At 45.9% G+C, this 23796-nt stretch overlaps 1 protein-coding gene across 1 annotated transcript; it reads right to left on the bottom strand.

The window, feature by feature from the left end:
• Window positions 1–3389: 3389 nt before the first annotated feature.
• On the bottom strand, window positions 3390–6186 carry LOC101774523 (oligopeptide transporter 1). Its single transcript, XM_004974539.1, has 6 exons — window positions 6171–6186; window positions 5580–6037; window positions 5359–5456; window positions 4686–5258; window positions 4304–4577; window positions 3390–4193 (listed from the first exon to the last, which is right to left on the bottom strand). The coding sequence occupies exons 1-6, from the start codon at window positions 6184–6186 to the stop codon at window positions 3390–3392; spliced, it is 2223 nt and encodes a 740-aa protein (XP_004974596.1).
• Between the last annotated feature and the right edge of the window lie 17610 nt (window positions 6187–23796).

Raw genomic sequence — 23796 nt, 5'->3', positions numbered from 1 at the left:
GGTCGACCGCGCTCGCGTCACTGGGCCTCCAGGCCGCGGCCCAACAAACGGCCGCGCGCCCGGCCTCCTTCTCCCCCTCTCCCTTCTCACTGCCGCGCGGGCCCGAGCGACCAGGAGCTTCTTCCTCCTCCCGCCAAAACACGCGCGACAGGGGGCGGCGCGACTCGCCGGCCGGCGCCCCACCGGCGGCGATGCTAGGTCAGGATGGCACCTCTACACCTTCACGCACCCGTGCGCGGCAACAGCTCCTTGGGAGATGGCTGGAGCCATTCCCTCCACGGCGACGGGCGGTGGCGCCTACGCCCGGTCGCGACTACGCACGACAACGGCTCAAACTACTCGAACAACTACTCTTACACCATCCTAGGACCTTAAGGACTCGCCTACGACTACTTAAGAAGGACGGAGAACAGCGCAAGGTAGGGCTCACCGTGAGCGGGCGGCGTGGCGACGGCGGACAGAAACAACGGCGAGCACGGTTACTCCGGCATGGATGTTGGACAACAACTTGGCTGGGGTGTAGCTGGGGTGTCTGTGGAGGAGTGGGCGAGAGGAATCGACGGGAGGTGAGGCGTGGCGGTGGAATTTTGCTCGGCGGCGGTGCTTGATAGAGGAGCGGCGGCGGTAAAAAGTCAGCGGTGAAAATGGCGACGCGGGAGCGATAGTTATTCAAGCGTTCACCGCGCGCATGGGCGACACCGTGGCCTATTCGTAGGCTTGCGTGGTGAGGAGGTGGCCTAGTCGTCGCGCTGGCGAGCGACCGAGAGCGGCGGCGGCGACACGTCGAGATCGGCTCTGCTGCTCTTCCCTTCGCTGATTTCTGACGCCCAAAATTCAGAGCTTCCCCATGGTAGATTTCCAATCCAACGGTGCACAGGTGACTTAATCAATGTTGTAGATAATCTCGAGCTTTCCAATTTGTCTATAAACCTTTGTCCGAGATAAACATCAAAAAGTCTTCAAATTTTAAATTTTTCTCGGGCAAATGTCTGAACCCCTTTTCACCCTTCCATTCAGTTTCGTCAGTTGATTCACAGGTGATCATTTGCCCGACTTAGTGATTCATTTCAGTAGTTCAAATCCCCTTCCTGTAGTCCAACTTCTTCCCAATGATGTTCTACAACCTCCAAAGTTTCCATTTTTCCCAAGAACACCTACTCCTTTTGATCCCCATCTCTCTGAATCTAAATCCAAAGTTGATCAGATGCTGCTGTTTTCAGACTTAGGCGTTTTCAGTGATAGTCAAGCTGTGACAATGTGCTGACTTTGAGCTACATTTCGAAATTGTTCCCTTCCATGTTCCTGGCCAACAACACCCAAATCTTGTAGTCCAAAGTTCATACTTCAATATGGTATAGTTGTCCTGGTGCACTTATTTGAAAAATTCTTCAGAATTCAATTTTGAAAACAGACTCTGCTGCTGTTTTTCGGAGTTTCTATTTTCAGAAGATGAACAGTAGTTCAATTTTCCTTTTTCTTCCTTTGATTTCTCTGAGATATTTAGCACCATTTTTGTTCCAAATTCTTGATCCCTAAGTTCTAATTCACTCTCACACTTGTATTCCATATTTTTGCCGAATTTTTCTGAATTTCAAATTCAAAATTCAAATTTCGGCCAAATTTGACCCGAATTTGATTTTTCGGCTAATTTCTTTTCCTTTTCTTCTCAATTTGCTTTTAATTCTTCAAAGTCACTTAGATGACTAAATTGGCAGCTGTTACAAATCGTCAATGTTGTTAGTGCTTCTTGCAAGAGGAAAGATCAACTCCTTCAAAGTTATCATGATAAGCTTGTTGAGCAGTTAGATAGTAGTGTTATTTTTTCTGGGAGAGGGAAAAACCAGGAAACTAGTCTTGCTAGGCCTGGTGATACACGGTGGGGTACACATCACAAAACATTGGCACGTCTTATGATCATGTGGTCCTCTGTACTGGAGGTGTTAGAGAATATTAGTGAAGATGGAACTGATGGGGAAAAAAAAACTACAGCCTCTGGATTGATTCAAAGAATGGAGTCATTTGAATTTGTGTTCATATTACATCTTATGATTAGAGTATTGGGGATGACTCAAGACTTGCCACAATGTTTGCAAAAGAAAAATCAAAACATTGTTCGTGCAATAGGATTAATTGGCTCTGTGATGAGAAATATGAATGAAATGAGGGAAAATGGTTGGGATGCTCTTTTTGAAGAGGTAAAAGAGTTTTGCTTCCTCAACAACATAGAAATTCCTAATATGGAAGATATGATACCAGTTAGAGGTCGTTCGAGATGTCGTGGTGCTAAATTAGTGAGTTACTACCATCATTTTCATCATGGAGTTTTCAATGTTGTGATTGATCAAGTTTATTGTGAGTTAAACAATCGATTTCCAGAAAGATCAACTCAACTCTTGAGATGCATTGCTTGTCTTGATCCAAGGGATTCTTTTGCCAACTTTGAAGTGCAGAAGTTAGTTGAGCTTGCTAAGATTTATAAAGATGACTTCTGTGATTATGACTGCATAAAGCTTGCGGGTGACCTTCGTATATTCATTGATGAAGTCAGAAATGATGATAATTTTGACACTTGTATTGATCTTGGTAACCTTGCTAAGAAGATGGTTCAGACCGGAAGAGATACAACTTTTCCTTTGGTGTATCGTCTCATTGAACTTGCATTGATTTTGCCGGTGGCAACAGCAACAGTTGAAAGAACCTTCTCTGCTATGAATATTATCAAGACTGAATGAAGAAATAAAATGAATGATGATTGGTTGAATAGTAGCATGATGTGCTATATTGAACGAGATTTGTTTGTGTTGATTGAAGATGAAAAAATTCTAAAGCGCTTTCAAGGCTTAAGAAACCGTAAGATGAATTTGCCAAACGAGGGCTCAAGGTGCGTGTTGTTTACTTGTATTAGTCTATTTCAATACATAATGTTGTCTTGCTTTATATAGAGTTGAGATGTTGAAAATTTTTATGTAGAATTGAGGACGTCGGAACAAGTGGAAGTTGTGTTAATTCATGAAGACATGTATGGTTCTTTTTTTATCATGGAAGACTCTTAATTTGGTACTTTTCTACCTTCAATGTTCTATGTATTGTTTGAGTCTATTGGTTGAATTGTGCTCTTTGAAAAATATGTTATATTTAATAGTGTATGGCTAGTAAGATTTTAAGCCTTATATTAGTTAGTCCGGGGCGGAGCTCGTTTCTGGATCCGCCACTGGCAGCCTGCACCGCGCCTGCTGCCTGCACGAGAGCGTATCGGTTGGGAACGGGCAGGGTTAAGCAAAGGCGGCCTTTGCTTTCATACTGTACAGTCACGACGCGTCGCATGAACTAAACTTACACAGTTTCATCATCTTAGTTTGTATTCACATGTTTCTGGTGGAACGGATTTCCTAGACTACCGGGCACCCCTTGGCCACGACCTCTGGCGCCGTGGGGCACGTCGCCAGGTCGCAGCGGTCGTCGGCGACGCCGCCCCACCACCTCGGGCCGTAGACGTCGAAGTACCCCAGCGCCACGAACGTGAGCACGCCCATGAAGGCGACGCCGGCGTCGAGGCCCGCGGCGAGCACGTAGTTGTATCGCATCCACCAGGCCTTGTGCTGCCGGTACACGACGTGGTTGAACAGGAAGCCGACGAGCCCCCACATGAGGAAGTTGACGGAGCGCGCGGGCAGCAGCCCGCTGGCCCCCGCGAAGATGAGCGGCAGGTTGACGCCGCGGAGCACGTGGCTGCGCGGGTACGCGCGCTGGAGCAGCCACGCCAGCACTGGCGCCAGCAGGCCGACGAGGAAGAAGTAGTTCATCTGCCAGTAGTTTCCCAAGCGGCCGAACATCCGAAGCGGGCCGACGACCCCCCAGATGATGGAGGCGTTGTAGAAGACGTCGTCGCCGGGGCACGTCCAGGGGCTTCCCGCGGGGAGGTTCTCCACGTCGCAGATGTCCTTCACCGTCGTCAGCAGCCACCACGCCGTCGCGAAGTGCATCGTCGACGCCGTCAGCGTGCCGGCGAGCTGCGCGAAGAACATGGACCGAGGGGGGATCTTCATGTAGTGGCCCAGCTTGAAGTCGGACACGAACGACAGCGCCTGGCCCATGCTGATGAATCCGTACGTCTTGAACACCACGTTGGCCAGTGGCTTCCCGGGGTACAGGTACCCGATGATGAGCTCCGTGATGACGTTCAACCCCGGTTGCTGGACACGTACAGGCAGGGCAAATGGATGAACGCACGGGAAATTGCAAATCTGCAATTGCAAACCGACGGCGGATCAAATTTTATCAGCGTACGTGTTCTCGTTCTCACCATGTTGGTTGTCGCGGAGATGACACCGATGGGGAGGGTGAAGGAGAAGGCGATGGCGCAGGTGAGGAGGAGGCCCCAGTAGGGCAGCTGCAGCTGCCGGCCGAACCCCTCGCAGGTGAAGAGGGACAGCGCCAGCACGATGACCAGCATGAGGTGGAACCACCACTGCGGCACGGGCTTGTAGTTCCTCTTCATGATCCTCGTGTGCACGTCTTGCTCCTTACCGCCCTCCGCCTTCCCCGCCGTCGCCTTCCGGCACAGATCCCGAATCTCCCTGGACCCAGTCACGTCTCCAGGAGCATGAGAAGCAGGAGCTAGCAGTAGCCGATCGAGTAGCGCGATGGCAGTGACAACGTACTGAAGAAACGAGTGATCGACTCACTTGCCGTGATAGAGCGCGACATGCGAGAGCGTGGACATGAGGCTGGCGAAGCTGATGCCGTAGTTGATGGCGAAGAGGACGCTGACGTTGATGCGGCTGTAGGCGTTGTACTCCTTGAGGTTGAGCGCGAAGGTCTTGGGGTCGAGGACGCGATTGGTGTCGTAGGGACCGCCGGCGTCGTCGTAGACGTGCGGCGAGACGAGCGGGAAGCGCATGGCGTTGTAGGTATTGGTCCAGTAGAGCAGGGGAACGGCGATGTAGGTGCTGATCGCGAACCCGGCCATGACGTTGACGATGGTGAACGCCGGCGATGCCAGCGGGTTGCCAAGGAACCCGGCCACGGTGTTCCAGTCGAGGCCGAAGGAGCCGACGCCGAGGCCCTTGAGGCCGGATCCGATCTGCTGCGCCGTCACCGAGTCCTTGTACACCAGGCAGAGCACCGAGACGGTGCTGATCGTCGGGAACAGGTAGCTGGGAATGAGGTAGTAGGCGAAGCTGCAGATCATGACGATGATGAAGAATTGCAGACGCGTCAGCCCTCCCCTGGGGCGCTTCTCCTCCTCGTGCATTGCTCTGTCGAGAGATACAATTAATTTAATCGATCAAGAACATAAGAGGAAAACACAACATTTGGCAATGACATTTCGAAATGTGAAGTCACAAAGGCAAAGACCTGAAGAGGGTGACCTGGACAAGATTGATAGGCCACCACATGTAAGCTGAATCAACCAAGAACTTCCTGAACAGGCCAGCCCATTCGTATCCAAGCAGCTACAAAAAGCCATAGTTGAGAGCGTATTTTAGAGGCATGGATTTTATTGTAATGAAATTTCCCTTGAGCCAAGAAATCCATGGTCCAATCCATGTCATATAGCACAGCCTTAATTTAATTACCTGGGTGGTCTGCGCCAGCAGCATGGCAGCGTAGGGGTTGATCTGGCGCTTATAGAAGACCTTGACGATGGCGATGATGTTGAGGGCGTAGACGGTAGAAGACCCGGCGCCGGCGAAGATGGTGATGAGGCAGTGCTCCTTGAGGCTGAAGGGCCCCGGGTTGAGGGAGAAGTACCACCTGCCGCCGGTGAGTGGCACGCGGATCGGCTGCTCCGGCAGCGTGGACGCCATGAGGCGGCCGATGGGCAGCGAAGCGATCTGCACCAGCACCGTGCCGATGCTCAGCTGGGAGAAGCGGTACTTGAAGAACTCGTTGACGAAGGCGAGCATCACGCAGGAGGACATCCCCAGGACCCATGTCCGGAACGTCAGGCACGGCTCCGACGGGTCGTCGGTGATCGGCACCGTGTTCCGGACCTCTTCGATCGGATGGTCGTTAACCTCTTCCTCGTCCCCGCCTGCGAATCAATTTTGATTCGTTCGTGATCAGGTAAATGCGAAGGAAAAACACCTTGTTCTGGAATGGAATGCAAGTGAAATCAATAGAATTCATTTCGACTGGATCGAGTTGCCGGTTATGTTTCTCTTTACCGCCTGTTTTCTCCATCGGAAAGTGCTCGTCGGAGTCCGTCTGGCGGCCGGCCGCCGAGAACTCCCTTTGTTTCCGCCGCGGTACTCGTGATGAGCACGACGCCGTGCGTTGAGTGCCTCGCCCGTTTGGTTCGCCTCCTCTCACCAAAATAGCATCCTATATTTGAGTGAGAATCTAGTGTGGCCTTAGGTATTGTAGGGACGCACATCTTGTTAACTGCTCTGAGATTCTGTTTTGTTGGAGGACAAATGGAGGAACAGGCATAGTTGACACCTGACAATCGGCACATACACCTATATTTGGGGGTTCCCTCAGCGTTCACTAGGACTGGAGCTGAGGGCAAGTACATTCTACACCTTAGCAGTCTCATAAGTCATCTCATGCAATGCCACATAGGATTTTTACTGATGTGGAGGAGAGAGGGTGATGAGAGAGAAAGAGATCGTTGTTTTGCGAAACAACCGCCTTATAGGCTAGATTTTAGGACTACGAGACGACTACTTTAACATTGTACGAGTTGTGGTTGCATCCAACTCATAATATTTTTTTTCTATGCACAAATTAAGGGAATAGAATTACTATGAGACAACTTAAAAAGATAACCTATTGTATATGTTATTTGTTAAGTCATCTCATGATTACGTGTCAATGTATGAGACCGCCTATTAGACAACATCAATGTACTTGCCCCGAGCATTGTTGTTCGTAACGATTAATGATTGATCTACACTGAGTAACTTATTAGGACAAACAAACAAGGGATAGTGTGCATGCACCCACTCTTTAAACGATACTGACAACATGTATTTGAGAAGGTTGTGTATATGGACCATCGTTGATTTCTTCTTGTCAACCATCAGTTAAGAAAGAAAGGGAAGCATTTCAATGGGAAGACATACCATCATAATAAGCCTACACACCGTAATAGAAGGTATGTATTTTTCTATAATAAAGGAAGTAAAGGTCATCTTTGGAAAGGTCTAGGTAGCCAATCTGTTCCAAATGATAATATCAGACATGCACCCGTGTGGAAGAAGAAGTCTATATTATAGGAGCTACTTTATTAGCAAATCCTAAAGGTCCGCAACACAATTGACGTGACGCACTTGATGCAGAATATTTGCATCCACGTGCTAGGATTCCTAGGTACGTATAGGAAGACAAAAGATACACTAGAAGCACGATATGATATGAAACTTATGAAGGAACTATATGGCCTACATCTGGAAAAAAGAGAGAAAAGAGAGCACTACTTACGTTCTACCAGCTACACTCTTAGCGAGAAAGAGAAGAAAATCATGTTTGATTGTTTGAATAGTATCAAGGTGCCATTTCTCGAACATAAAGGGAATAATAAATATGAAAGAGAAAAAATTCACAAATCGAAAGTCCCATAACTATCACGTGCTAATGACACAATTTTTTTCCGGTTGTGCTGAGGGGTATTCTACTGTAGAATATACGATTGGCACTCGTAAAGCTATGCATATTTCTCATTGCAAATTTGTAGAAGGCAATCGATCCAAACAAACTAATAAAACTACAGAATGATATGGTACAATGTCTTGTCAGCTTTGAGATGTTTTTTCCACCATCCTTCTTCAATATTATGATGCACCTCCTAATTCACTTAGTCAAAGAGATTAATATTTTCGATCCAGTATTCCTACACAATGATGCTAGAACCTTGTTTATACCCTTGCTTAAAGGATTTATTAATAGTTGCTCTATTAGATTCTTGTAAGTGCCTTGTTTACAACTCAAAACTCTCCTAAAAGGTCGAATTTGTTGGCATGAGTTGTGATCCTACCTATATCCTTAACCTTATGGGAGAAATTGGTTCGAACCGAGTCTAGGTTGTTGTGAGAATGTGATATAGTAGAGATTTGAGTTAATTCTGCTTGTGATCCTAGTAAAGTGAAATCTCAGAGTTTATTTTCAGAAATCAAACTCTTACTAGTTCTTGGTTTAAATTCCTACCAGAGCCAAATGTGCTACACGATCAAAACTGTTAATCGTGGGTTGACTTAGGTGAGCTCCACGTTCTCGTCAAGCTTTGTGTCCACATAAAGTAGTGACACTTTAACCTAATAATTCTCCTTCGCGTTTATCTTCTATTGCTAGCCTTTTCATGTCTGGTTATGCTGAATTCCACATTGGATTCAAGAATCCACCTCCACCAGACATTCCTCCACACAACTAAGTCATTGTGTACCTTTGAACCTATCTACTAATATGGTCATTCCAAATAAATACTCCATCCATATTCCACATATTCCTCTTGAAACCTTTCAAAAAGAGACATGGAGCTATTGAAAAAAACAAAGAGAAAAAGAAAAAATTGTGAAAAAATAGAAAGAAGAAAAAAATAGAGAGTAGCTCCATGTTCCCAAGTACTTAAAAAAAATCCAAAAGGGCATCAAGCAATAAGGAGTTCACTGTGACCATATTCTCCTCAAACACAAGATCTGATGTATTGGACTCATTAGCAACACACTATTTTTGCTTGTGTTTGTCCCATTCTTTGGCATGAGTCCATTTTCTCCCTTACCACCAATTTTTTCTCCAATGATCAATTTAAGACATGTCATGATCTATACTTGGACCAGATTTTGACTTAACAAAATACACAACATAGGTAAGCTCTTCTTTATCTGTACCAGTGCTCCACATAAACCTTTAGTTCGTAGGGTAAAGAAGGACAAAGGCCATGTGAGGAATAAAAACCAGTTGAGCGATTTGAGAGTACCATTCAAGGAACTTGGTGCATTTAATGCAAAACTCTCAGAAACCCCAAGATTGAATCCTAAAAAGAGATTGAGCTAGGTTAGAATCTATCAAGATTGTTCCTTCTCTCAATCGCTAAAGATAAGGTGAGAATGCCAAAAGCCTCGCAGGTATGAATTAAAGGGCATGGGTACACTTGTGCCAACTTATTCAAGTCACATAAGGTAGAGTGTTGGATTGTGCACTTTACGCTTGCAGGGAACTAACATTTGAAGCAACTCCTAATCCGCCGAGCCTAAGTTTAACTTTGCTCGAGGATTGTTGACGCAAAATCTGGACCTCAGGCTTTTGCATTGAACAACACGAAGGACCTGGAAAATCTGCTTAACTCCAATGCAGGCTCCAAATCGGCTCGCGAGTGGTGCAAGGAGAAGTCAATTTGACCTAAAAATTGACAAGGTAAACATTAAATTCCTTGCCGATCGGTAGCGAATCCTTTTGAACTCATGGGTAGGCATTCCTGAATAAACACCACGATAGATAGATATTTAATGTAAGCATGTGGTGTAAATAAATAAAGCATTAATGGCATGTGCCATCGGCTATATGTGCCGACAGGCTAAGATAAAGCATTGTAACACAACAGCCATAAAAGGAGCCCTCGTTAACCATGCGCACATCAGATAGATTAACAGATCAAGTCAATGTCTTGATAAGTGTAATTGAACTTAGGTAAGGTAACATGAATGAGAGGGTATTGATATCAATCTATTAACCTAAAAGATTAGAACACCACAAATAAGAACCTCTTATCTACCGCTTGTAAGCTAATAAAGCTAATAAAACTATCAATGTCATGACCGTGTAATTGAACATACATAAGGTAACACGGTGAGAGGGCATTGACTTCGGCCTATTAACTCAACTAGACAAGCTCGCAGCAGCAAGGCCTCGTATGTGCCCCTATCAACTATATGAAGTCATCATGCTTCCGTAAGATACGGATAAGATCCGACCGAAGCATCAGCTCTCAAAGGTAGCATGCTGACGTCAGGGGCTTGACGGTTAGCAATACGAGGGGCAAGGGTAAAGATCTATCAGACCTAGTATATATAAAGCAATAAAAGCATGCAAAGATCTACCAACTGATACGATCTGATAACTATGAACGTTTAAACAAGGCAAGGGAGCCGATGAAGACAACCTAGCAAGATCTAAGTTGTTCGATAACTGTGAGCGTTTAGGAACAACCAAGGAGCACTTCAGACTGGACCCATCTGATCTTCCATCGACTTCTGGAATCGTGGTCAACAACAGCTAGTCCTGGTCAATGCGGCTTCATCAACAGTCCTTTTCTTTCTCCTTCATCGGCTGTGAGAACCTTATCCACAACGGTTGATTCTTATAAAAAAAACCGGTGTCAACACATGCCCGCTAATTTTGGGATATAATAACCGGTTGGTTCTGAGGCGATATCTTACCAAAACTGAAAATAGTTGTTGCCGCAATCATGATTCCTTTCTCCGGATTTTATAATAGCATTCCCCATTTTTCCAGGATTCACCCTGCAAAGACTGTTATATAACCACTCTAGTCCTTTTTGTCTTCTTCACCAAGCCAACAGAAGTCTTTTGCCGCTGCAACCAAAAGTCGAATCTTTCCCTTCACGCGCCCGGCAACAACCCCATCGCTCCATCATCATCAAGCTCTAGCCATCAAGACGCCCCAGATCAACAATGGCAACAATGTCTTCCATTCCACAAGTACCAAGCACCTTCACTTGTTCTTTTTACTATCTAGATCTGATCTAGTTACTACGCACTGAAACCTTGCTTCTTTTCGATTCTTGCCCCTCCTGCAGGAAATTAGGAACAATCTGTTGATCCCTAGAGCCAATCTGCAATCAACTTATTTCCTAGGGCCCATAGGTAGTGAGGATCCAACAGATTTCATAAATGCTAAAACTATGAGGATCCCTTTTAAGAAATCCACAATGAACCTGTCAGTCTAGAAAGGCACTTTCCACTTATGGCCAAGCAATATCTCCTGTTGGAGAAAATTGGTACCTTCGCATAGCAGCCAAAAAGAAAACAAATTGGGAAGATTTCAAAATCGACCATTGTATCAGACTGTCTCTAGTTGAGATGGAAAAGAATGAGCCTCTTCTTGCAGCTTCTGCATATTTTTGGTCCGATGTTGTGAATGCGTTTCTATTCAACCATGGTGCAATGTCTCCAACCCTGCTAGATGTATCTATGCTAACAGGCCTTGATGTCACCACTCCGATTGACCCCTTCATCCTAAGGATCAAACCTTCTTATAGGGTCAAATCAAAGAACATGAATGGACGGACTGGTTATATCACTTCATATAGCAAAGAAAATGGCATAGTCACTGATGAAGAGCATGTCCTTTTTCTGAACATGTCACTAGAGAGATTTGTGTTTTGTGGATCCACCATCGGCCCCACAACCAACATGCTTGTCTTCGCAGAACAATTGTCCCAGAGCAAAAACTCCCTATTTGGAAATTCTTGCTTGGATCTGGGTATCGGTTGATGCATCAAACATTAGTCAAACTTAGAGCCGATGAAGTTATTAGCACTGGCGGCTCGTGGTGGTTTGTTCAACTCTAGCTTACTATTTATATAGCCAAGGGTGAAGGAACAAACCTATTCTCCTATACTTTCCCAAATGATTATGCTGAAAGGGAAGAAGAATCCCAACACCGATGTGAATCTTATGGAGAAGCATCATCAAGAATCACAAGCTGTTCACCATCGGTGCCAGAAACATCCCGTTTCTTTAAACTTTTTTATTGTGGTCTCAGAGAAGATACCATAACCTGGTGTGCATATGCAGATATTGATCAGTTCAAATTCCTAGATAACTCTATCTTTTAAAAGTCTTTCCCACATGAACTGTTCAAACTAGTGTTCAAAACTTATGCAGTCCCTTGTATTCTCCCAACTGGTTTTGCCAATGGCTGATCTCATACCTCTTCTTACGAGTTTTATCACCCTTCGGCCTTTGCTCGCCAACTTGGATTTGTTAAAGTCCCAATCGACTTATGTTTCATTGACAAAGTGAAATCAAGGGACACCATTACCAATGGTTCAGAATATGAAAGCCTAACTGCTCTAACTTCACTGCTGCCCCCCATTTGAACTGCAACACTAGACTGGCATTGAACTCTGATATGAGTATTTTGGTTAGTGGTGGAATGAATGGAAGAGCCATCTGATGAACCGAGCAATTGCACATTACTACAAGAGGCTTTATCCGGACTATGCACCATCCGATGGAGAGGTAATTTCTTCACTTATGGTTTCATTTTCCTTCTTCTCCCTTACTTTATCATAACATTATTTATGTTCTGTAGGAAAATGACACTGATGCTCCCCTTGTGAGCCTAAGTGGCAAACAAATTGCATATGGTCCTCCCACTTCTGAACCAATCTTAGGAGTTGATGCCCCCCGAGTATCTGATCTACCCAAGGCTCTTGCAGTTTGCAAGGGCAAGCCACCATCCAAACTGCTGAGCAAGAGGAAGAAGAAGAAGGCCATTGTATCGCTAGTTGGATCCCCATCGGCTTCAGAGGTATAGTAGTTATTTTATTCTTGTCTATTTGTCTCCTGTTTCTACTAACACCCTGAACCTGGTCGGTTACAACAAGCAAATTTACCACTTCTTGATATCCAAGAGCCAGCAGCCGACGGAGCTCTAGAAGAATCAACAGTAGCTCAGGAAGAAACACACCTCCAATTGAAGAGAATGGTCTCATTGGTACAGTAATATTAATTCCGCTTTATAACTCTCTCCTAGTTTTGTACTGACGCATTCTTTCAGCAGCTATTAATGGGAAAATCAGCTTCAACATCAACATCGACATCAGCATCGCCTCCTCCATTAAACACGGAAACCCCAGAAGATAATACTGTGCCAAGCCAACAACAATCACCGATTCAACAAATCATCTTGGTAATATCTCTATCCATACAATCCAATGTTTCTATGTCTAACACATATTCTAATCCATGCTTACTTTGTAGAATGAACCATTGGCTGAAGAAAGGACTACTCAGCTAGAAATATGTCCATCGGCTCCACAATCCCCAAGAATCATACCTGACGAGGAAGACCCTAAAAGTGGCATTCAACAACAAGAAATCCCTGTCCAGGTATGAGAATTATCTGCACATGTTGAAGTATTTGATTCTTGATCTTACCAACTTTCTCCACAAGCCAGCAATCCATCAATGTGAGATCTCTTCTCATTCAGTATAGAAGAATTTGTTGATGAAGAAGATATTGGCTCAAGCCATTCAGTGCAGAACAATCCTGTTATAAAGGATCAGCTATCAACCATTCTACAGCTGCTGCGTCAAGACACATCTACATTGCTAGAAAATGTTGAGCTGATTCAAAGGTTATTTAGGTAGATCAGGACTCATGTGATAGATGAATTAATGGCCTCATTGACTTCTGCAGCCTTCACTGAATCACACTATTCTGAGGTCCAGAGAGCCAAAAAGTGTATAGACGATAGACAGGCTAATCGTCAGGCCAATGCTCAAGTGGACACTATCAAGTCAAAGGCCAAAGAGTTGAAACTAGAAATTGACAATCTTGACGCCTCTCTCTCCTTGGATGCACAAAATGTAAAGACCTTGGAGACCAAGTGTTGCTTGAACTTGATTGGGTGAACAAAGCAATAGCAAAAGCTCAAGACAGGCTCAACAATTATCCCTCCTTAATCCAGGAGAAGAAGAAGGAACTGGTCGCCTCCATCAACCAAGTGCGTTGTCAGCATCGGCAAGTTAGTGATATCCCAGGCTCTGACGAAGAAGACCTTCAATTAATAGCCGATGTTGACCAAATCTGCCTGGGTGATGGAGGCCATTAAAAAGGTCTTGTAAAGAACAATAAATTCTACTTTAATCTCTGTCTTGTGTACAATTATTTCACCCTTTGAAAGCGACCCTTCAATGCCATCTTTACTCTTCTTGACCTGACTCAATGAAACATATTTACCACTCTAGGCTAGGACAAACCTCACGAGAATACTATTACCCTGGTGATCCACGAAAGCTGAAAGATTCCTGCCATTACTACTCACGAGCCCCTTGTACTGCCTTCGCTGTGCATCAGCAATCTTGTTACAAATAGGCCACCAACATTGGCACTTTCAATTACCTAGAACCATGGCTCAAAGAATAGGACTTGTAGGCTAGAATCTCATAATATTTGTAGCTCATAGAAGACCCAAGACCACCAGATGCTAGAAGAATTCTCGTGAAATAGACTAGGATGCTCCTTCCCTTCGTAGTCTCTTTTATGAAGCTAGGTCACGATGTAAGAAGAATCTTCGTGACGTACCTCCATTATCATCTCTAGTGAGCTTCTCGAAGATGCCAAAACAGAAGGACTTCACCCCTCGTCAAACTTGCGCTTCCTCTTGTATATATTTTTTTATTTTTTTTGTTCTAAAGGCGATATCCCAAGATATCGGCTATCTAGAGATGATGAACACAATCATCGGCTTTTGTAATCCATCAATATGAAAAAGTTCGCATGACAAAGCTTATCAATGTAACTTGTATCGGCAATACTTTTCATTCCAAATAAAGATATCATTTATGCTTACATTTTTTGTGCTAAAGGCGATATCAACAGATATTGGCTATCTAAGGTGATGAATTGCTCATCGGATTTTACATATTATTGGCTCTAACTCATTGCCTATGAATATTACAATTTAACAAGTCAGCCGACAGACACATTTTCATCTATGCTTCCTCATCCTCTGCCTGACCTATCTGAAACAAGAAGCTTGCAACATCCATGAATTAATCTTATTCCCAGACTTTTCCAAACAAGCAATGCACCTTGTCAGACTCCCACAGAGGAACATCGGTTGTAGCGATGACAGTAGTTTCATCAACCGCCACTATTTCTGCCATATCTCCATCCCAGTGAATTAGCAGCTGGTGCATTGTGGATGGAATACAGCAATTTGCATGAATTCAATCTCGACCCCGAAGAAGATTGTATGAACTTTTGAAGAGTATCTTGGCCCCTTTAGTGGGTTTTGGTGAATTAATGACGTAAGCTTAAGTGTCTAACAAAGTTTCAAGTGCATAAGCAGGTTTAAAAGGAATGTTGGACATGGAGCACTTGTGATTGACCCCTCAAAAGGAAATGAATAGATAAACGACATATTTTGAAGCCTAAATTTATTTTTGGCTTGAATTTGAGTATTGGAATGCCGCACTGTTAAGAGGGATGTGTAATCTTTGGTCTTTATGTTGAAAAGGTGCTCAAGATGACCTAACAAACCTATGAGAGACACCTTTGCACCTGCACATCACATGGGGATACTAAAATAGGTGCTAACTTGAGAGCTCTGGATTTTTCAGAAAATCTTCTGGAATATTCCAGAGTTTGCAGAGTTTCCAAAGGAGTTCCAGAAGTCTAGAGTTTTCGGAGGAGTTTCGGAAGTCCGGAGTTTTACAAAAAAAATTCCGGAAGAATCCGGAGGTTCCGGAAAAAGTTCCAAAAAATTTCGGAACTTAACTCCCAACGGCTAGTTTCAGGGTGAAGGGGTATAGTTACCCTATCACCCCTCCACAGTCTCCCTCTCAACCTAACACTGACCTGAGCTATTCAGAAATATTCAAAGCCCCTCTTTACTCCCTTCTTGACCTTTAGGTGAAGATTTGGTGGTGGATTTAAGGAGGGATTCAAGGGAGAGCAAGAGACAGTGCTAGTGAGCACCTTGTTCTTTGTCAAGCTAGTGGTTTTGTGTTTGTTACTCTTGGAGCTTCAAGCTCCTAGCCGGCTAGGCGTTGCCTGTGGAGCATCCAAGGAGTGTGGCTGCCCACGGGAACTTTATATTACCCCGATGATTGAGTAAGTGACTCTAGCTTGATCTTTGTGGTCGCTAGAGGGAGGAAAGTGGCTTAGGAGTGAAAAGCCCACCCTTCATGGGTACTCAACAGAGACGTAGGCTTTAAGATGTGAAGCTAAACTCCGGTAAACAAATCCTTCTATCGCTTGTGCTTGTTGTTCTTAAATTTGTTCATATTCAAGTATAGAACATATTTCTAGGGTTTGTGCTTGATCTGCATTTCTAGCAAGTTTCCAGCTGTGCTATCTTGCACCAAATACCTAGAATAACTTGTTGCTTAACCTATATTCGGTGATTTACATTTCAGCAAGTATTTCATAAGGTTGTAGTTCAACGCCTCTGATCTCCGAAGAATCCGTAGATTTCTCCGGAAACTTTGGAAGTTGCTGATAAGATTGTTCGAAGTTGTAAACGTTTTCAGGTTTGACTATTCACCCCCCTCTAGTCGACATCCTAGATCCTTTCAATTGGTATCAGAGCTTTAGTCTCCGGATTAAAGCTTAACCGCTTGGAGTATCAAGATGTCGACGTTAGGAAGTCAAGAGGTGCCTCAAGCAGGTGATGTCTAAAAACTCGATGAGGGACTATTTGATAGCGGTCAACCCTGCACTTTGGGATGTTCTTGAAGTAGGTATAACTTTTCCATCCAAAGATGCCACTCTCACACAAGACCAAGGATTTGAAATTCAATGCAACTATCAAGCTTTGCATCTTATCAAGAGCTCATTGTGTGCTGAAGAATTTGATAAGGTTAATGGGTTAAAATCTGTAACGACTCAAGTTCATCAGCCGAGTTAATCTTAAGACAAGTTCCCAAATCTGCAGTTCTAATCAGCCCCGACCCCTGACACCCAACAACCCGCTTTTTCTCTCTAAGTCCTAAAAGCTAGTGTTCCTCCAAACTTTGGAGCTGTGGAAGAGCTAGAGACTGGAAGATGGACCCAAACCCAGATCCCACAGATCTCTCGAGTCAAGCACGCCAGAGCAAACGTGCACCCTACTTCAGAGCCTCTCCGCCGCGTGGCTTAACCTCCCCGATGAGCCCCGCCTCGCCCAGTCGCCGGCCATGACCAGACGGATCAGCGCGCCTCCTTCCCAATCATGCGCAGAAGCGCCCTGCAGACTCTCTGCCTCGCCTCGTCTCGCTCGCAACCTCGCCGACCGCGCCAGGCACCCTGTCACCGCTGTGACCAGAGATTGGCCGCTACCGCGCCAGACCACCTCGCCTCCCGCGCTCATCATCTCACCTAGATCCCCGACCGCGCGCCCCAATACCTTCCGGCTTTTCCATCGCCCCCTCTGTTGCGCTGCCCACACGCGCGCTCCACGATGATGCCGCTTTCGCCAACCACGGATCCAGCAGTGACAACTCCTTTTTCCACCTCGCTGGTAGAGTGCCCTGGCAAAGCCGCGGTTCTGCACTTGCTAGCATCACCGCTCGCCCTGTCACCTCGCCTGCAGCGCTCTCGCCTGCAGTGCCCCTTCCTTCCTTCCTGCCACACGCTAGCCGAATCGCTACCCCCAATCCACCGCTTGATGCGACCAAACCCGCGCTCACCCTCACCAATTCTTCTCTCCGGCAAAACCGCGCCTACATAAGCTCTGTCTTCAGTGCCCAATGACTGAAGAACCTATCCCCAAAGCTCCGCTTCGCCGGCCAATGGAGGCGCCGCCCAATCGTCGCCCAATCGCCGCCACGGCAGAGCACTCCACCCTATTCGACCTAATCCTCGCACTGCCCGGACTCCCTCTCTTCCACACAGCTATAAAAGGGAGTACTAGAGACCCTACCAGAGTTCCCTTCGCCATCGTTGCCTTGCCGCATCTTCCTCTGTTTCGTGCTCAAGCGCTGCCACATAAGCTCTTGAGGAACTCCCCTCTCCGCTCAACACCCGCCTTTCCCAACCCACCAGCCGCTTGTTTCCTCCGCACGGTGCTAGAGCTTACTTGTGTCAACAAGAAGCACTGCCGCCGCCGGAGCACTGCCGGACCTCGCCGCCGCCCAAGCCTTAGCGCCATAGTCCTTTCGCCCAAGTCTGTTCCTTCCCGACCCCAAGACTTCACCAATAGGCCTAAAGGTAAGCTGCTGACCCCCTTCCCGGTTCGCCCGACCCCTTTTTCCATCTCGCCCGACCCTGTCTGGTTCGCCCGACCCTTTTTTCCGTCTCGCCCGACCCTGTCTGTTTCGCCGACCCTTATCCGCCTCGCCCGAGGGCTCGGCTATACCTTTTTCTTTGACCTGAGGGTATTTGTGTAAAATTTTGGGGACTTCTTTGTGTTAAGTCTGAGGACCCCGGTACAGTTATTCCTTAGGTCTAAGGGTCAGATCATAAGTTTCTCCCAATCCAACCCTTTTGTCTTGTTCTCTATCAATTGAAGCTTGCAATTCCCACTTTTCCTATAGCTTTGCTACAAGTTTCTAGGCTAAAGCTTGCAATTGTTGTTGAAATAACCGTCTAAGTGTTAACCCCTGCATTTGCATTTGTGTAGAACTAAATCTCATCGACGGCACATACGAGCTGCATTCGGTGCCAAAAGACGGAGCAGTAGCTGAGCCACCGATCGCAGGAGCTGAAGCAGAACTCGCAGAGGACCAGTTTGCCTCCACCCTGCTCGAAGGCAAGCCCCAGAGCATGACCCCAATTTTCTAAACTTGCACATGCCTTCTTTCGTTTGTATGTGCATTTATGTTACAGGAGTTGTTTGAGACCATAGATGCATGACTTAGTTCCCTTGATCTGAACACTAGTTTGATAAGTCCGAGTAGTTGCATTGCTTAATAGGACTTGGTAAAAGTCGAGTGATTTCCTGTCACTCGCGAGTTATAGGAGTTGGTTGTTCTCCTTCTGGTTACAACTATAAGGACGGTGGACGGGGCAGGGACTGGTGAACTCTTTTGGTGGGCGGTGGATCGCCCGTCTGTCTATATGAAGTTGCTTAAGGTCGGAAGGTGTTGGTGTTCGTGATCAAGTGTTTGAAAGTACTAATCTCATACCTAGTATGGGATGGGGAAGCCTAGTACCTGATTGAACTAGGGTGTGGCTTATACCCCTGCTGTCCCTGGAACAAGGTTCTCATGGTGCATCATGTGGGTGCAAGTGCGGCCACAGTACGACAAGAGGTCGGGACGGTGGAGCATTGCATGCTAAGGGAAGTTTGGACCTGACACGTGCCTGGGAATTGATGGGGACGACCGACACAGGAAGCGACCCTTTGTGGTACGCGGATGTTGTGAGATTAGGTTCACCATGCATGGTTAAGAAACTCGAATCGATTCGTCTACCTCTCACAGTTTGAGATTGCTTGATCGCTATGCTACACTGAGTAAATATAGAACATGATGATGATATGAACTCGATGCTTGTTCTATACATTGTGTTGGAAACTATGTTTGTTTAGCATAAGTTGCCAATGTAGACTGGTTAATGAACTTGGAATCTGAGCTAAAATATTGAAAGTAAGGACCCACTGTAGTCGCTTTTGACAAAACAAACCCCTCAGCCAGAGAGCCTTGCATGTCTAGATGTTGGTGGAGTAGGTTCCCCACTAGTCGGTTAAGTCTAGTTAAGCTTAGCAGCTCAGCCTTGCTTGTGGCATCTCTTTCAGGTGAAGTTGAAGCTTCTGAGTTTGCTGCTGTTGGCACTTGGCCGCCTCAGCTTCCTCCTAGGTGGACGGTCGAGTGGGATCCCTCCTCGGACGGCGAGGAAAGGGATCACTGATGTCCTGATCGGCTTCATTAGGGACATCTGACCCCGGTGCTAGCTTCCGCTATATTTACCTTTTTCCGCTGCTCTTGAACTTGTAAAACTCTGATTTTCAAACCAGTATTTTCCAAGATTGATCTTCGCTCCGGCTATCACCAAATCAATATCCGACCCTGTGACATCCCCAAAACTTCCTTCTCCACAAGATATGGACTCTACGAGTACCTGGTTATATCTTTTGGACTCACCAATGCACCCGCTTACTTCATGTATCTCATGAATTCGGTGTTAATGCCCGAGCTAGACAAGTTCGTAGTGGTGTTCATTGATGATATCCTGATGTACTCGAAGAACGAAGAAGAACATGCTGATCATCTTCATGTGGTTCTTCAATGGTTGAGGGATCATCAGCTTTATGCCAAGTTTCTCCAAGTGTGAATTCTGGTTAGAGAGTGTCAAGTTCTTGGGACACACCATCTCTCAGAATGGCATAGCAGTTGACCCCAACAAGGTACAGGAGGTCATGGACTAGAAGCCACCCACTTCAGTTCACTAGATCCGAAGTTTCCTTGGTCTAGCAGGCTATTCTCGGCGTTTCATCCCAGATTTCTCCAAGATAGCTAAGCCGATGACTGAGCTGCTGAAGAAGGAAGTCAAGTTTGTGTGGAGCAACAAATGTGAAGAATTCTTCCACACCTTGAAACAATTGTTGACTTCTGCCCCAGTTTTAGCTCAACCCGATCCTTCCAGGCCGTTTGACGTGTACTGTGACGCCTCTGGCACTGGACTTGGGTGTGTTCTTATGCAAGACAACCGAGTCATTGCCTATGCCTCACGAGCATTGCGACCTCATGAGCTAAACTACTCGACCCATGATCTTGAGTTAGCAGCAGTGATTCACGCCCTAAAAATATGGAGACACTATCTAATGGGCATCCACTACAATATCTACACTGATCACAAGAGCCTCAAGTACATCTTCACTCAAGCCAACCTCAACATGCGCCAAAGAAGATGGTTGTAGTTGATTAAGGATTATGATTTGGAAGTACATTATCACCCCGGCAAGGCCAACGTGGTAGCAGACGCTCTCAGCCGCAAGGCCCATTGCAATTGCTTGTCGGCAACCAACTTCACAGAGACCTTGTGTCATGAAATGGGAAAACTTAGTTTGGAGATTATTTCCCATGGAACCCTCGATCATATCTCCCTTGAGTCTGCTTTGGAGGACCGAATTGGGACGACACAGTTGGAGGACGAGGAAATAAAGCGAATTAAAAGGAAGATTTAATGGAAGGATGAAGGGTATAAGCATTTCCGACAGGATGAGAATGGGAGAGTGTACTATGGGAACCGACTTGTTGTCCCATCTAACCCCACCCTTAAGAAGCAACTCCTAGATGAAGCCCATCTCTCCAAGTTCTCAATCCATCCTGGCAGCAACAAAATGTATCATGATCTCCATCAAACTTTTTGGTGGAGTGGAATGAAGCCAGAAATTGCACGCTATGTCTCGGAATGTGACACCTGCCAACGTGTCAAGGCCAGCCATTTGAAGGTAGCAGGTACCCTGCAACCGTTACCTATCCCATCCTGGAAATGGGAAGACATCAGCATGGATTTCATTGTTGGACTGCCCCCTACATCTCAGCGACATGACTCTATTTGGGTTATCATAGACTGCCTCACAAAGTCTGCACACTTTCTTCCTGTCCACACCGCCTACATGGCCAAGAAGTATGCAGAGCTGTATCTTAACCGCATTATTTCTCTGCATGGTGTGCCAAGGACGATCATATCTGATCGAAGTGTTCAGTTTGTAGCACATTTTTGGGAACAACTACAAGCATCACTTGGCACCAAGCTCATCCGTAGCTCAACCTATCATCCCCAAACCGATGGTCAGACCGAAAGAATAAATCAGATCCTTGAAGACATGCTATGAGCTTGTGTCATCCACTATGACAAGAATTGGGATAAGTGCCTACCATTGGCAGAGTTCTCCTACAACAACAGCTACCAGGCTAGCTTGAAGATGGCACCGTTTGAAGCCTTATATGGTCGGAGATGTCGGACACCATTGAATTGGTCACAAGTTGGAGAAAGACAAACCTATGGTCCTGATCTAGTAGTAGAAGCCGAAGAGCCAGTTAAGATAATTCAAGCAAATCTCAAGGCAGCCCAATCTCGATAAAAGAGTTACTCCGACAAGAGGAGGAGACCCTTGCAGTTTGACATTGGTGATCACGTATATCTTCGAGTCTCCCCGACCAAAGGAGTGCAACGGTTTGGAGTAAAAGGAAAATTGGCTCCCCGTTACATTGGCCCTTATGAGATTGTGGGAATTTGTGGACCCGTTGCTTACTGGATCCAACTACCCGAGCAGCTCTCAGCCATTCATGATGTTTTCCATGTCTCCCAACTGAAGAAATGTGTCCAAGTCCCAACTAAGATCTTGAAACAGGAGCAACTTCAAATCGAGCCCGACCTGACCTATGCTAAGTACCCGGCCAAAGTTCTCGACCACAAGGAGAGGCGCACCCGACGACAAGTGGTGAAAATGTACAAGATCCTATGGAGTAACCACACGGAGGATGAAGCAACATGGGAAATGGAGGAGTATCTGAACAAGCACTTCAGAGGCTTTCTTTTTAGCCAAGGAGGTAAGAACCGCACCCCCACTGGTTGTCCTTACACCCGAATCTCGGGACGAGATTCTTTTTAAGAGGGGTAGGTTGTAACGACTCAGGTTCATCAGCCAAGTTAATCTTAAGACAAGTTCCCAAATCTGCAGTTCTAATTAGCCCCGACCCCTGACACCCAACAACCCGCTATTTCTCTCTAAGTCCCAACAGACAGTGTTCCTCCAAACTTTGGAGCTGTGAAGAGCCAGAGACTGGAAGATGGACCCAAACCCAGATCCCACAGATCTCTCCAGTCAAGCGCGCCAGAGCAAGCGTGCGCCCTGCTTCAGAGCCTCTCCACCGCGTGGCTCAACCTCCCCGATGAGCCCCGCCTTGCCCAGTCGCCGGCCACGACAGAGCACTCAACCCTGTTCAACCTGATCCTCGCACTGCCCGGGCTCCCTCTCTTCCGCACAGCTATAAAAGGGAGTACCAGAGCCCCTACTGGAGTTCCCTTCGCCATCATTGCCTTGCCGCATCTTCCTCTGTTTCGTGCTCAAGCGCTGCCACCTAAGCTCTTGAAGAACTCCCCTCTCCACTCAACACCCGCCTTTCCCAACCCACCAGCCGCTTGTTTCCTCCGCACGGTGCTAGAGCTTACTTGTGTCAACAAGAAGCACCACCGCCGCCGGAGTGTAATAGCTGCTAATCTAGTCATCTAAATGACTTTGAAGGATTAAAAGTAAATTGAGAAGAAAAGAAAAAGAAATTGGCCGAAAAATCAAATTTGGGTCAAATTTGGCCGAAATTTGAATTACAAATTTGAAATTCAGAACAATTTGTCAAAAATATGGAATACAAGTGTAAGAGTGTTTGGAACCGAAGGGTCAAAAATTCGGAACTGAAATAGTGCTAATTATCTCTAAGGAATCAGAGAAAAGAAAAAGCAAAGGGTGTTTACTGTTCACCGTCCGAAAATAGGAGTTCAGAAAAACAGCAGCAGAGTCTGTTTTCAAAATTTAATTCTGCAAAATTTTTCAAATAAGTGCACCAGAACCACTACACTATATTGAAGTGTGAATCTTGGACTACAAGAATTGGGTGTTGTTGGCCAGGAATATGGAAGGGAACAATTTCGAATTATAGCTCAAAGTCAGCACTTTGTCACTGCCAGAGACATCACTGAATTTGGTTAAGTCTGAAAACAGCCACATAAGTGTCAACTTTGGACTTGAATTCAGAACAATGTAGATCAAAAGGGGTACTTGTTCATGAGCAAAATGGAACTTTGGGATGTTATAGAACACCTTTAGGAAGAAGTGGGACTGGAAGAACAAGATTTGGATCATGGAATCGGTTCACCAAGTAAGATCAACACCACTGTCGGTAACTGACAAACTGCATTTTTTGATTCAGTCGATATTCAGAACAAACCCGAGCAACACTTCCAAAATTCATCTAGTTTGATGTTTATCTCGGGGTGGAGCCAAAATAAAAGATGGAGAGTTTGAGTTTATCTGCAACTTTGATTAAAGCATCTGTGCACTGTTGGATTGGGAATCGGCCGCGGTGGAACTCTGAAGATCACGGGCGTTAGAGGAGCGGTGACAGAGCTGCAAGACGTGTCGCCGCCGCCGTCGTCGGTCGCTCGCCAGCGCGT

Source organism: Setaria italica, chromosome VI, assembly GCF_000263155.2.
Source record: "Setaria italica strain Yugu1 chromosome VI, Setaria_italica_v2.0, whole genome shotgun sequence".
Classification (NCBI taxonomy): Eukaryota; Viridiplantae; Streptophyta; class Magnoliopsida; order Poales; family Poaceae; genus Setaria; species Setaria italica.
This window is presented reverse-complemented; position numbering and strand designations above follow the sequence as displayed.